We start from the raw sequence: 15,780 nt of genomic DNA, 5'->3' as shown, positions 1-15,780 counted from the left end.
TCCCGTGTTGGGGGCGAATTCGACGCGTTTTCTGTGTTTGGTTGCCGTAAAACGTTTTCCGGAAAATACATATTTTCCGGAAATGCTAATTTCCGGAAAAGGAAAATATTTTTGTGTGTTTGGTTGTGTTTCAAAAAATTTTCCGGAAAATATTTTCTAGTGTTTGGAAAAGAAGGAGGAAAACACAAACCCAACAACCCAGAAAACCCAACAACCCAGATCGCGCGATCGCGATTTCGCCGGCGGATCGCGATCTCGCCGGCGCGATCTCGCGAAGGCGAGATCGCGATCTCGCGACGGCGCGATCTCGCGACGGCGCGATCTCGCGTTCGCGAGATCGCGATCGACGCTTCGCGAGATCGCGCCGTCGATCGCGATCTCGATCCGGCGCGATCTCGCGAAGGCGAGATCGCGATCAACGGCGATCCGGCGCGATCTCGCGAAGCGTCGATCGCGATCTCGCGAACGCGAGATCGCGCCGTCGCGAGATCGCGCCGTCGCGAGATCGCGATCCGCCGGCGAAATCGCGATCGCGCGATCTGGGTTGTTGGGTTTTCTGGGTTGTTGGGTTTGTGTTTTCCTCCTTCCCTCGCGCGCGCGCGCGCTCTCTCTCTCTCTCTCTCTCTTTTTCTGGAAATCGTTTGAAGCGAAAATAGAGACGGAAATTCATTTCCGTGGTCAAACCCTTTTTTTCTCAGTCAACGGATTTCAATTTCCGGAAAATAGAATTTTCCGGACCAACCAAACACACCTATTTTCCGGAAAATCATTTCCGGAATCAGTTTGAAGTCGAAACAAACGCAGCCTTCATGTGTGATTATTATACATAAGAGTAATAATTTGGGGTTTGCTTCAAACAAAAGCTTAATCCTCACCTCTAAACTCTTAACTTTATCTCATTCATGCGTAGTGTGAAAGCGGAATAGACTAATTTGGTTGGACCGAAAAAGCGAAAACCCCTCTAATTTCGGCCTTGATTACTCATAACTACTAGTACTATTACTTAGCCTATCTTTTCAAGCTTTCTTTAATCTTTTTCTTTTTCTTCCATTACCTTTTTATTGATAAGTTGGGACTGTTTTTTTTTTTTTTGCTTTTGTTTTTGTTTTTGTTTGGAGGATGGGGATGGGCCCATAATTCTGAAAATAATAATAATTTTGGGAAGATTTTTATAGGTGTCATATTTATGACTATAGAGAGTATAACTATAGAGAGTATAGTTTTTTTTTTTTTATAGAAAGTATAGAGAGTATAGTTGGTGGTTACGAGCACGCATAAACAGTGAGATTGGATTAACCAATTGAATGTGGCACCCATTTTATATTTTGCGAAAGAAAACAAGTAAATGTCATTCTCACAGTCACATGCAGATACGCGAGCCAGTGATGGTCTAAATGATTTTTCGTGTTGTTTTCCCAAATTTCAGTTGGCTTTGGAAATTACAGAAATGGAACTGAGCAGCCTGTAAATGCTTTATACATTATACTATTATTATCCTTTTAGCATTTTCGTTTTGCTTTATTTATTTATTTATTTTTGTTTTGTGATAATTATTCTCTATTGTCAGCCAAAATACTAATTAGTTTTTTATGTAAACAGGTTTAAATTTCAAATCTCAAAACACCAATTAGTTTTTTATATAGGCACTGATAAATGCATTATACATTATTATTATTATATTACCATTATCTTATGCTGAAGATGGCGGCCACTTGGATTTGGATGGGACTAATTTTTGTGAAAGAATATGCATATTTTATTCACATTTCACAATAACAAATTACATTGGGTTTGCAAGGCAGCTTAAGCTTAAGATAATGCCGCCCCCTTCCTCATTTCGCAATTTCAGCCAATTGCGGTACAGCTTAGTTAGTTCAACTCGATACAGAACTGACTAAAGCCCATCAGCAAATGAACACCATAAGAAATCACCTAGGATTTGTTCGAATAAATAATGTCACAAGTCCAAACCTAAGATATCGGACGTAGCTGTGATAAGAAAGTACTATATAATAAGACTATGATCATGTGCTCCACAGCTACCATTTACCACTATAGCTTCTTTAAAATGCCATCTAAATTTTTTAATAATAGTAGTGGTAATAACTAATAGAAGCAAAGTCAACCAATTGCTATGGTAGAACTTAAAAGAAGCTGTAGAGAAACAGTTCTTGCAGGTTATTGAGGTATAGTACGTACGTAAGAGGAACATTCTTTTTATTGTAATTATCTCGTCTAATGGTAGGAGGATATTCGCTGTTTGTTTTTTATGGCCGGTTAGATTACCCTCTGTGAAGTGTGAACTAATTGCATTTACCCTTTCCTATGAATAATTAGCATTTTGTGTTCATATCAATTAGATAAGTGTGTTCCATAAAACCAAAAAAGAAAAAAAAAAAAAGATCGCCGTGACAATTAATGACCAATGATTTGAATTATAAAGTTGTTAAATGCCATTAATCCAAAATCTACGAAAGAGACATAAATGGATGAGTCTAAAGTCTAAACCGTTACACCTTGCAAAATGGGGTTTTTTTTTTTGGCGTTTAGCATGATTTTTTTAATGTTTTTGTAATGTAGTATTAGAACCAAACATATTAGATAAGTAAAATCTCAGGTCTTTAAGACTTGAGTTTCTTTAAGCTTAGATCAGATCTGTTTCTCTATTCTCTTCTCTAATTTTATTTTGCTATAAGATCCAGGCTTATCTTTGGTTCTTCTTCTTTCTCTGCTTTCTTCTTCTTTCTTCTTTGTTTTTCTAGAGCATGAAACTCGAGTTTCAAAGACTTGATTTTTTTTTTTTTCACAAAACTCGAGTTTAAAAAGCTTGAAATGCTAGTTTACAAAATAGTTTTAAAAACCAATCAACAAACGAAATTGTTACAAAAATCATGTTAAATGGCAAAAAAATCCTTTCAAAATTGTACAGCTCATTTATCCATCGCATGAGCAGCAAAGTGAGAGAGGAAAGCAAATTGATAATAGAGATGAAAACAAAAGGGAGTTAGTAGCAACCGGTACCAAGTTTTTTTTTGAATAGAACCCGACAGATTCCATTAACCTAGGCTAAACCAAATTGCACATGTAATGTAGATAAGATACTAAAATTAATTAAAAAACGAATAGTCAATTAACCCATGACTCTGAATAGTGATTTAACAATAGGAATTCGAGGCAGGGATTACATAAGTAGGCTAATGTAATCCATTGACTAAAGTTAAAGTAGCATCCAATTAGAGAGAGAGGTTGGAGGTGGGGTCTGGTAATGATGGCCAACCGCGTGAACAGCTGCTAATGTGTTATGCGTGGGTTAGGGGTTTTTGACTTGAGAGACAACTATGGGGCACACCACACCGATTGCCACCGGCCCACCACGCATGACTCCGTGTTTCATTTACTTTAGAAAGGATCCATAAAATTTTAATCATGCAAAGGAAAACTTGCCGAGTTCCTTTACCTTTTCCTTCAATTCAGTCACGGACTAACTAATGCCATGTATGGTGCATGCCACTGTAGTGTTGCTGCCCACATCATTTGGAAGACGAACCTACTCCTCATCAAAACACCACCAACCAATATTGAGCCCCAAAAAAATATAATAATAAAATAAAATAAAACTACCACAAGCCAATACGTTAAAAAGTAATGTGAAAGAATTTTCACTTTTTATATTTCAATTTATGTTCTGCACTTCGCCATATCTCACAAGAACTCTGTATTTGTGAAATAACCATCATGCCAAATAGATAATTTTTATTCGAATGTGAGATAATACGTGAGCTTTTAGACTAAAAGTTTTTTTTTTTTTTTTAATCAATCTATATATAAAAATAAAGACCTCATATGGGAGAGTATGGGGTTCTGTCAAGTGACACATTCCTTGAGCCTCTCTCATTTAGGTTTTCTCCTCATAAAAGTTTACATTTATGTCAATTTTTTAGTTCATTGAATATGTCAACTGAGTAAACGTGCATATAATTATTTATAGGTGTGGACTAATATTATAATAAAAAAGTATTTTATATGTTTTTTTTAAAAAATTTATAGGTTAAACACTTAGTGAAAATAGTAATATCCTACTAATAGAATTTTATTATAATCCAAAATATGTTAAAAGATGTAAGGTAAAGCTAAATGAAAAATTACTCTAACAAAGCACTACATGGCAAAATTGCATGGTCTCCTACATGAGCTTTTTGCTTTCTTACATACCACTATCATAAATTTTCTACAATATTTCTACAAGCCAACTAAATATTAATATTACATTGTAAAAAATTTATGCTAACTCCAATGCATTGAAGAAACAAAAACTATGATTAAACAAACAATCAACTTATTACACCACGTAATAACTAATTTCTAATTTTATGACATATATATTCTATAGTCTAAATTCTTCATGCCTTTAATTTTGTAGTACAATATTGATTTAACAAAAACCTTTTCATATTATTGCAACACTACTTCGTATTATTTCTTTATAATATTTTGAACATTTTATTAATCTTTAAATATAACAGCTTTCAGCATTATCCTCACATCGTGCGGACCTATTTATTAACTTTTTTTTTTTTTTTTTAGGTGAGGTATCATGGGAGATTTAAACATTAGATGTTTTAATTATAATTAACAAAAAAAATGTCAGTTAAACTACAAGATTTTGACTAATAAACTAAAAGTTAAAACCATCGTTTTCCAAGCTAAGTTTGGTCTTGGTCTTGGTCTTGGACTGATTCTCCAAAAAAAAAAAAAAGAGGTTTGATCTTGGTCTCCGGGAAAAGATCTAAACGTGGCTTTCTTTTTGACAAACACTTCATTTTTTTCCAAGCTAAAACATGGTTTCGCTATTTAGGACAATGTTAGGTCTTGGTCTAGGGGAAAAGATCTAAGAGTGGCTTTCTTTTTTGACAAACACTTCACCTATTACTACTTAGGAATTGTATCACAACTGGCGGTCACAATTTATATTTATATTGTTCTTAAACTTCTTGCTTGTATCCAGTTGCAATACATTTAAGACTTCAGGTCGACAAAGTGTGTGTGAAGATACATAAAACGTTTTCATCAAATCTTTAGCGAATAGCAAGCTCTATCCTTCTAGCTAGGCTGTCGATTTTGCTTCAAATTTTAAAATTACATTTTTCATTTCAACCAAATACACAAAATATTAGTAAATTTATTCCTTTGCCGTCTGAAAAGCATATTATTGAACATTTTCCCTTCTATACACTACTTAGAAATAATAAAATTAGCCAAAAATCATGTAACTCAACAGGTTGACATCTCAGACATCTAAAGTTCAAATCCCTATCTCACTATAACTATCAAATTAAAAAATAATAAAATGAACCAGTTACGGCAATTATTCCACTCAGAATGATAATTTAGTTTGGAAAAGTACTTAAATCCCATATTCCCACGACCAAGGTTAAAAGGGGGAAAAATTGTTGAAACATATTCGCCCAAAGGAAATTTAGAAGGAAAAAAAAAAAGGTTGAAGCAAATAAGTGATGTCTTCATTATGATGTCTGGTTGTGGTGGAATTTAAGAGGTCGAACTGAAGGGAGCATTATAGGGTAACGACAGTAATTATGGAAACCACAGAAGGGTCCCAGACATTATGTTAAAACAATTTTCTTCTCTAAACTTTGATGACTATGCCATTAGCATCCTTTGCTACAACTGCTGTGAGGAAGTCTGAAGTAGCTGCATCGATGTTAAGTTTGATCCATATAGAAGGGGGGTGGCTGCCACTTTCCAAGAATCATAACTGGGAGCTAGTTTTCTCTCAACTGCCATCAACTTGGTATAGGAGGATAGGTTTTGGTGGATTAGATTGACTGAGGGCATGATATTAGGATGCTTGCCTTGGAATAGAAGATTGTTTCTCGTCTTTCAGATTTTATCAATTACAAAGGCCATGTTGAGCGAGATAATCCACTGATCATCTGAGGGGCACTCTGGACGGTTCTAAAATCAGCTTAATGATACATTTGTGGGAATTGATGTTCTGTTCATCTGACTTGAAGCCCTAATAACTTCTTGGATGTAAATAATATTATCATAAATATTAACAATCCAAAATAACAATTACACACAGAAGCACAAAATTTAAATGGAAAATCCTTTCTCTTTGAAGGGAAAAACTACGGGACAAATTCTAAATAATTTCACTATTATCAAATCAATTACAATAATTCTTGTGTATGTCTCACAATTAAAAAAAGAAATCTCTCTTATTTTTCTTTACTTTCATACACAGACACACACTAATTATCTCTTTCAAAGAGAGTAACACTTTACTCTCTTCTTTTTATTTTCTTCTCCATGCACAACTCAATTTTGGCTATCTTCTTTTTCTCTAAGCAATAATTTTTGTATATGTCTCACAGTTAAAGAAAAATCTCTCTTATTTTTCTTTACTTTCACACACAGACACACAAACTAATTATCTCTTTCAAAGAGAGTAACACTTTACTCTCTCCTTTTTATTTTCTTCTCCATGCACAACTCAATCTTGGCTATCTTCTTTTTCTCTAAGCAGTAATGCTTGTTAATTACAGCTCAAATTCTTGTGTTCCTCCCAAGCGAAAATCTTTTTTTTTTTCTCTCTTGGTTTCACTCTTTATTTTCCCTCTCCTCATAGGGAGGACCCTTGGGCCAAAAGTCATCAAATTCTTTGTATAGCTAGTATTGTCTATTTATAAGACTCTTTTCCTATTCACTCTTGAATTAGGAGTACATTACCTCTTTAACAAGGAATATCTTCCCTATTGGACTGGGAATACATTACCTCTTTAACAAAGAATAGACTTCTTTCCACACCAAGGAATAGTCTTTCCTTCTACAACAAGGAAGCCCAAATTAATTTTTCCTTCTTCAACTAGGAAATCTAATTGACTTTCCAAATCACAATTGGAATTTGGGACAATTTCCCAACACAACTAGCATACCAAATTGCCTTGACAAATTGGCATGGGAGGAAAAGATGCATGGGTGATTCTTGTTCTTGTTAACAAAGAACACTATTAGCCAAGAGCCCATAAAGAACAAAGAACACTATTAGCCAAGAGCCCATAAACCTACGAATTATATGTGTTTTGATGAGTTTATTCTGCTTAAAAAATAAGTTGTGCTTAGAAATGTGAGATTTCAACATACATAATAACATAAACCCAAAAAATTAGAAAACAAGCACATCCAAGCATGCTTTTAGTGGTGATGGCCAATGGGCTTATCTATTTTTATTTTTGTATTGCTTGAAAAATTTTAATTCCAAAAAGGGTAAAATTTGGCTCTAAACTAGTCTAAAGTTATCTTTTTCAACTTATTACATAACAATTGTTGATACTAGTTTTTGCAAATTTGTATCCAAGAGGCCATGAGGAGAAAAGCCCAAGAAAGCCCCAAGAGATGGGTTAGAGTATGAGAAAAGAGATGGTAATAGGCCAATGCACAAATAAGGTCCAAGTGATAACCTAAAAAAGAAGAGTATTTTTGAGAATGAAAAATAAAGTCCAAAGGTAGGCCCATGGGCCCCTTTTGGTAGAGGTGTAATAGGAGGCTCTTCTTGAAGAGTAAGGTTGAGAATAAAGATGAGTAATAGGAAGCCTTTCTTGAAGAGTAAAATGGGTATTAGAAAAACCCAAAGGTAGAGAAACAAAATGGAGCCCAATAAGTGAGGCCCAGTAGAGTAAATTAAGAGAAAAAAAAAAAAAAAAAAAAAAAAAAGGTAGAAGGGCTAGCAGGCTCAACCCAATGTAATGACTAAATGAAGAGAAGGGAAAGTAAAATGGGTTAGCAAGCCCAACCCAATATATGGCAGAAAACCCATGCAAAACTACTGCGGCAAGAAACGCACGAAGAAACAAGACAAAGTCATAGTGGCAAGAAACGTATAAACAAGAAACAAGACAAAGCTACAATGGCAAGAAATGCGTGAAGAAGAAACAAGAAAAAACCTATAACGGAAAGAAACACATGAAGAAGAAACAAGACAAAGTCATAGTGGCAGGAAACGCATGAATGAGAAACAAGAAAAAATAATCAAAGGCAGCATAAACACATGAAGAGAAAGAAGCCAAAGAACAAGAAGTGGAGCAACTGAAGCCTTGTCAACTTGCAACTCAACCAATTCAAGGGAGGCAGGGCCCATAGCTGAAGAGGAACAGATGGCGTGTTTTGGTAGAGGAGGGAAAATACTTAGTTTTGGTATCTTGCCAAGACCCTTTTAAGAGATACTTTGCTGGGAAAATATACTTACCAAAATGGATAAGAAATTGGTGAGAACCATCTGATGCATGTTAGAGAGTGAGGACAAGAAAGATTAATGAAGGTTTGCCATTAAGAGAAAGAGAGAGATAGTGGTATTGTGGCAGGATTGGCTTTTGCCCAAAAGTGGAAAGAAATTCATCACTAAGCAAGTAGTGGGACTAAACCCATTACAAGTGGCCAGAAGATAGTGGGAGTGAACCCATTTGCATACGGCTAGAATCATACGTAGTAAGTGTGGGCTGAATGCCTACAGCAAACAAAATAGTTGCTGAAAGTAAGGGCAAAAAGGGAAAATCACTTAGGATTGATCTTGGGTATAAAAGGAACAGCACCCATGAATATGGAACAGACAACAATCATGAGAAAAGGGATGACAACAAGAATGAGAGAACACAATGAAAAGGATGAAAGAACGGAGAGAAACATCAACAATGGCGTGGAGAACACAATACCCAAGAGAATTAGAATAGTGCGTTGAAAGTGAAAGAAGAGAGAAAGAGGAAAAGAAAGTAAAACGTAAAAGAGAATAGAGAGTTGAGAAAGTAGAGTATACATGATAGACCTAACATGCATCACTAGACAACTTTTTCCCTCCCTCATACAAATCCATACTTTTTGTCATCTCAATCAAGGGGATAGCTATTTTGACCCATTCTCCAAATTACATAACTTTATGGCCTTGTAGGGTAATAAGGTTAAGTAAGTTGAAGTTTGGGTTCTTTTTAGTATTATTCTATGAAGAACACTTTTACTTTTTGTTATTATGTTTGTTGGTATTACTATTTATTTTTGCTGCTAACATTCTCGGACTAACAGTTATTCTGCTATTACTATATACATATACATATACGTATATATATTTCTCTTTGTTTGGAGTGTTTGGTCTTGTGCATAGAATGGTTCTAGGAAAATCCCGCGAAGAGAGCCAAGCCCAACTTCCCTACCCTCTATAAAAAGGCTTAGCCCAATAATGCAAAAAGGCATCCACAACAATTTATAAAACTATCTATATGTATTAGTTAAACAAGTCATATAACTTATTAAAAAAGTCACGTGATTAAAATTTCACATGAATGGTCAACTACCACATAGTTGGTTAGAGCTAGATAGTTACAAACTGGTTTTGAGCCAAACTTTTTCCTTCCAAAGATCCATATTTAAACTGTAATACAACATAACAAAACCACTAAACCAAATAATTAAGGAGTCTCAAAATCAAATTATATAAACTAAAATACACTTTTGGCACTTAAAGTTTTAACTTGTTTTTATTTTTACTCTTTACATTTTATAATTTTTATTTTGACCATTCACATTTAATTATGTTTCATATTGATGAAATAAAATCGTTGTTCAATAGAATGTAAGCAATATACGATATATAAGGTAAAAGATAGAACAAAGATTCCAATTAATGTGTAAAGGAAAATGAAACTCGTTCATTGAACAAAATTCATAAAGTTTGTACATCAATACAAAAATTCAAACTCAAGATATAATTAATGGAACAATATCCAGTGTATATGGCCTCACAGACAAGAGTAATGCCACGTAAGGGTGGCAATATTTGAAAAAACTTTTATATGCGCCGAGCGCATGAAATATTGTCTCTTATATTTGATAAAATTCATGAATATGACATGATATTAGAATTTTAGAGTTTAAACTTAACTGTTTCATATTAAATTCAAATCGACCCGAATTTACCTTTTTGATAAACAAGTCAATTAGCATTTGACATATGAAACATGTTTGAACTTGTTTAACTCGTTCACTTGAAAGTTAATTTTAAATGTTGGTGACTTTGTTTGGAGTCTAGTTGTAGACTTATATGTTTTATAAAATATGAGAATTGCTAAAAAGTTATTTGTCTTAGTAAACATGTTCACCTGACTACTTGACTTATTTATCAAATAAGTTGTATTGACCACGAATGGTTGATTAAATGGGTTATGCAAGTGATGGAAAATGCTAGGGGTACAACTTTTGCCACAACTTGCTTTCATGGGTCTGTCACTTTTATTTCACAATTTATGACTTGCTACATGACCAAATTGTGACAAAAATTATGATCTTAGCATTAATATGCAAGTGACACCCCAGGCCTTCTTACTTATTTTTATATTTTAATGTAAGACTACCACTTTCTAACATAATTGGTGTACCTTCTTGTTAATGTTGTAAAGGCGACTAGAATTCGCCTCCATAAATAGTTCAAGTGTGAAACAGTAGGAAATGTGTGTTCAGAAGAAGTTTTTTTTTGGGTCAATCCGAAGATGCTCATTGTAAAAAAATTAAAAAAAATAAAAATAAAAAAAGAAAGAAAGATAATGAGGTTGTAGAAAAAGCACCGATTAAGCACATGTTATTCCAAACTTGAAATAGCTACACACTTACACATGCACAAAGTGCTGTTGCGTGCGTGCTCTGTCTGACTGGCTTAAGGCGTCACAAGTAGTGCATGGCTTCTACATACGTTTTCTTTTAGTCCTCAAGTGTAAGCCTAAAAACCCACTCTGAATCTCTTACCAACACTTCACCGAGAAATCAATCGTACAAAATTCCAAACCAGAAAAAAATAACTCAAAAACAGCACCTACTTCCCATCTTCATCTTCAGCTCTGACCGTAAAGTGAAGGGAAAAAAAGAAGTTAATTAATCTTCAGCTTCATTTCAATCTTTAGCTATGTCTAGTATAACACAATCTTCATTGCCCAATTCAGGTGATTACATTGCATAGCTAAGGCATTAAGCTTTTACGTACTCTTATTTGTCCTTCTTAATTAGTCATTCTGTTTTGACATAGACGCTCTGAGAGATACATTCCAATGGAAGAGAAAGGAGCAAAGTATGGCGGTTCTCTTAATTTCAACAACAACATGGGTGTTGTTGGAAGTCTATCAATTCAGCTTCCTCACAGTTATTTCATGGGCAGCCATGTTCATTGTTACTTCAATGTTCCTTTGGGGCAATATTCTTAAGCTTCTTTGGCAAGTAAGGCCCTCCAACATTCACTTCTTCTTCTTTTTCTTTTTTATTTTTATTTTTTTTTTGGAATGGGATATGGAGGATCATAGTTGATTATTTTGGATTCAGAGATGTGCCAAACATGTTGTGGCTGGAAATTTCAGAAGAATCAACTATTGAAATGGTGAATGGGATTAGAGCATAGATTGAAGAAGGAATTCGATGGATGTTTCGAGTGAGTGCGGAGAGAGACTGGTTTGCCTTTGTAAGAACTGTTGCTGGTTTGTTGTTGTTGGTAAATCTGGTTTTGTATCTCATACAAAACACACAGCGGAAGCAACAAACATGGATCTATTTCATTCATAATTGATAACATGCACTATGTAAATTTCAGAATTTAAGAACAAGATAACGTACCTTGGTGCGGTGAAATTCAAAACAAAAGATTAGAAGTACTTGAGAACACTTTTAATTTTCACTCCAATTCCACTTTACACCCAAGAAGTGTGTTATCTCAATTAGTTTCTAAGGGAGAATAATCGAGTGACTTCACTCACACATACACACCATTTCACAATGATGTCTTTCTTAAAATAAATTTTTGTATGTTTCTCCCTTTATAACTAACTGATTATCTAATTGGGCTGGCCTATTAGGCCTTTCCAATTGGGCTTTAGTGTGTGGCTTGGAGTGGGATCAAAAGGGACCTGTTAGCTCCAATGGGTCTTGAGCTTTTCTGTCAACACTTGACAAGTCCAAAGTTACCATTAATTATATTTAATACCGCTATATAAATATAATTGCATTTTAGGCCTTATTAATAAATTATATCTTAAGACTTTATTATACATGCAACTCATTCATAAAATATTCATAGTAATACAAAGTCATGAATGAAGACTGCCACTTTGTAGATTACTACATCTTAATCTTTGAGTACCCGGTTTAATTCTTTAAAGTTATTCATCATATATTTATGAAATCTAATTTCATAAATATATATACTTTAGTAATTTCTTACCAAAGTGATTAGGCCTAACTTTCTGAATAACTGAACCCATTAAACTTATCTCAAGGGAATATTTTATATCTCCATTAAGAGATTATGAATTCCATCTTGAGAATATATATTCCATTAACACCAAATGTAGCTGCCCAACATATTGAGGTTTTGACCATTACTTTAGATCTCACTCCTGATATATCAAAACAACCTACACTCCATGATTAGGTCAATTGTTCTCTCAAGATTAAAAGTTCATATAAATAGAAGTCATGAGATTTATTATTCATTTGACAGTTGTTAAGAGAATAATAAATATTACAGCGGTCTAATTCAATATGTCTTAACTCTTAAAACATATCAACATATCAACTAGAAGTCTCCACTTCCATGATCAAGACAAATCATCTTAGTTGATATGTTATAGTCTTCGCAGATGAAGTGCCAAATTTCATCACCGATTATGAACTAAAATTCTGAGTTTATAAAGAACTTGTGATTTATATCTTCTGTGACTTTTCATATAAATCACATACTATGCATCTCATGGGCTATATGATAATGTCCGAATATTCATGTTACCATTATTTTAGATAATAATAAAACAACTTTATTAATTACAACATTAAGTCATACATAATATCATATATAATAACGTACATAGTATCATACAATAGGATTTAAGGGCACTAATCCTAATAGTTGTTACTCTCATATGTGGGGACTTTCTCCGATCTGCTAACACTTCTTTACATAGGTAATCTCTTAAGGTAGTGGTTACATCCAATGTTCAGTTCAAACTTGTTACGCACCGTTGAGTTCACAAAAAAAATTTGGAAAATGAATAGTTTAGTATAATAATATTTATTATATGCGAGATAATAAACGAACGGATCCGTGGCGCAATGGTAGCGCGTCTGACTCCAGATCAGAAGGTTGCGTGTTCGATTCACGTCGGGTTCAATTTTGTTGTTTTTATTTTTTATTTTTTCATGGGCCCCCAATAGCTATGATTTATGAAACTGAGATGGGCTGGGTTTCTGAACCCCGTGGGCCTAATAGCGTTTATTGGAGAAGGATTAAGGTGGAGAAAGTTAACAACAACCCAAATTCCAATCTGGAGTCTTGTGGCCGAAAAAGATATGAGCCCAACCCTCTCCAGAAAATTGACCCAAACGCTCCAACCTTAATGGAAAAAAGAGTGTCTGAAATTGTAGGGTAATTACTAATTACACTAGTAGTAGCGAATGAGTTATTTTGACCTGTACCAGAACACGCTTTACACTAGCAAGAACTTGAGCCGCCTTTTGTCCTTGAAAAATGATAGATCAACGTGTGGAAACCGAAACAAAGTTGACGTTTTTTCTAAACTTTAATTCCTTCCCCGCTGTTTCGTAATGAGTTGAAATCAAACTTCGTCAAGCTCCTCTTATTTCTGTCATAATGTTTGGGAACCTTCCCTTCCAGACAATGAGTTTATCTAGATAGGAAAATCTTATTAAGTGGCACTTCTAGATTTTGCACCTGGCCACGCCAGTTGTAGCTACTCAAATCCTTATTTCCTAAGTTATGTAGTTGTACCGTGAGCAATGACGGAACTATACTTGGACTTGGGGGCAGTGGCCCTCCAATTTTTTCAATTTTTTTTTAGTATATATATATATATATATATATTAATTTTAGTAATTTGTTTCAATAAATTTGCACTTTGTCCCCTCAACAATATTATTGATCTTTTTAAAGGCTATATAAAATTTTATTGATCTAGAATTTGAAATAAATTTAACAAGCCCAATAGAAAAATTTACCAATAATAAACTTAAGCCTAAACAACACCCAAAACAAACCCACCCCAAGACACAAACAAAAAATAAAATAAAATAAAAAATTCCTAAACTAGTTCTAACTAGTCTAAGTGAACGCTCACGCACATATACACAAGACACCCAAAAAAAAAAACTTAACTTTATAAATTGAGAAATGCTATGTCGACAACATTGTCATAACAAATCATATGCGATAAGTTGTTATTGGTTCTAATTTGAATCCACAACTTAAATTACTTTTTTACCTACTCATAACAACTAATAATAACTTGCCATTTACAATTTCTTGAGAAAATATTATAGACATAGTATTTCTCTTTTAGATGAATGACTATTTGGAGTAAAAAAAAAATGTACGTACTTTTGCCCCCAACTCCAAGTTTTGGCTCCGACTCTAACCATAAGTATGTAATACAATCCAGGAAATTTCAAAGAGAAATATAGTTAAAGAGTTAAGACCAAGTTCAAGTCAGTTCATACTGTAAGATGTTTCATAATACAAGCATATATCAAATGAAAAAACGAAGAAACTTCTTAAATTACTTCCACTTTCCTGTTATAAATGTGGTTTTTGTAGCAAAGAAATGATTGTGGGTACTTTTTGTTTGCAAAAAAAAGTTCACAAATGGAAGCTGTAACAGGATGTATTGGGGAGGCAGTTATTGGAAATGCAGCCCAGGGAGTTTTGCATGTTACAGGTAGAGTTTTTAAATTCAAATCCATTCTCAAACACCTTGAAACCACGATTGTTTCTGCAAATTCAACCATAAATGAGGTTTACCATTTAGACCAAGACCCAGAAAATGCTTTAATGGATGAACTACATATGTTGATCCAACAGTTAATTAAAGCAAAGCAGCTTGTTGGTAAGTGCTCGAAGGTTTCTTGGTGGAACTACTACAAGAAGTACAGGTACTCCAAGAAGCTACTTGAATTGGATGGTTCTCTTTGTAGCCTGCAGATTCAAATGGATTCGCAGATTAAGAATTTCAAGAATGTTCAGCGGATTTTGGATGAGATAGGAGCACTGAATAGAAGATTGGATCAAATGGTACCAGAACAAAGCAATGAAAGTAGTGTTTTTCTTGTGGGTTCTGGATTAAGAAGAATTGTCCAATCCATGCCACGGCAGATCATTCTCTACTTGAGTTCACTTATTTTGAGGTTCCACAGATGGGAACATATCAAAGGTTAACAGTCAGCTTTTATCCATGTAAAGAATGTTTATATATAATAGTACAAGAAAATATAACAGTGGGGTTGTGGTAGCTGCATTTAATAGATCATGTACCATCCATGTTTTGTACCGATCTAATAGATTAATCTCTTTTTATAATGTATAATAACAATGCAAAGTCCACAAGTCAAAGGATTGATGTTGTAATCAATCGTATTTGATACAAATTAATAAAGTGCTCATAAACCAGCACCTTTTAAATAAATGAAGCAACATTCTAAAAGCTTCATCATGAGGCGTCCATGATATTGCAGTTTCGTACCATCAAGCCTAGCAATTAATTAATACACATTAAGCAGAAAGCTAAATAAAAATGGAAATTTGATGTGGTCAAAAAATTCACATCCTAGATATGGATCAATATTACAATCAGCTTCTTGTAAAGACGGAAACTATCTTTTAGAGGGTTTTTTTTTTTTGTTTTTTGTTTTTTTTTTTTTGGTTTTTGTTTTGGATAAGTAAATATCTTT

At 34.1% G+C, this 15,780-nt stretch overlaps 1 protein-coding gene and 1 non-coding gene across 2 annotated transcripts; both read left to right on the top strand.

The window, feature by feature from the left end:
- Window positions 1-10,793: 10,793 nt before the first annotated feature.
- Window positions 10,794-11,590, top strand: LOC115993588 (reticulon-like protein B13). The gene is made up of 3 exons (XM_031117526.1): window positions 10,794-11,000; window positions 11,084-11,271; window positions 11,374-11,590. Exons 1-3 carry the CDS (start codon window positions 10,964-10,966, stop codon window positions 11,422-11,424), a joined length of 276 nt encoding a protein of 91 aa, XP_030973386.1. The 5' UTR covers window positions 10,794-10,963; the 3' UTR covers window positions 11,425-11,590.
- Window positions 11,591-13,138: 1,548 nt separating this feature from the next.
- TRNAW-CCA lies at window positions 13,139-13,210 on the top strand. Its single transcript has one exon. It is a non-coding gene; the product is annotated as a tRNA-Trp (tRNA).
- Window positions 13,211-15,780: the final 2,570 nt, after the last annotated feature.

This window comes from Quercus lobata, chromosome 6 (genome assembly GCF_001633185.2).
Source record: "Quercus lobata isolate SW786 chromosome 6, ValleyOak3.0 Primary Assembly, whole genome shotgun sequence".
Lineage (NCBI taxonomy): Eukaryota > Viridiplantae > Streptophyta > Magnoliopsida > Fagales > Fagaceae > Quercus > Quercus lobata.
This window is presented reverse-complemented; position numbering and strand designations above follow the sequence as displayed.

What these genes read in the sequence shown, in the direction of transcription:
- LOC115993588 (XM_031117526.1), top strand. Translation starts at nt 10,964, where the DNA reads ATGTCTAGTATAACACAATCTTCATTGCCCAATTCAG. An exon ending in ATCTTCATTGCCCAATTCAG is followed by an intron (nt 11,001 to 11,083) that starts GTGATTACATTG and finishes GTTTTGACATAG; the next exon opens with ACGCTCTGAGAGATACATTC. An exon ending in TTCTTAAGCTTCTTTGGCAA is followed by an intron (nt 11,272 to 11,373) that starts GTAAGGCCCTCC and finishes TTTTGGATTCAG; the next exon opens with AGATGTGCCAAACATGTTGT.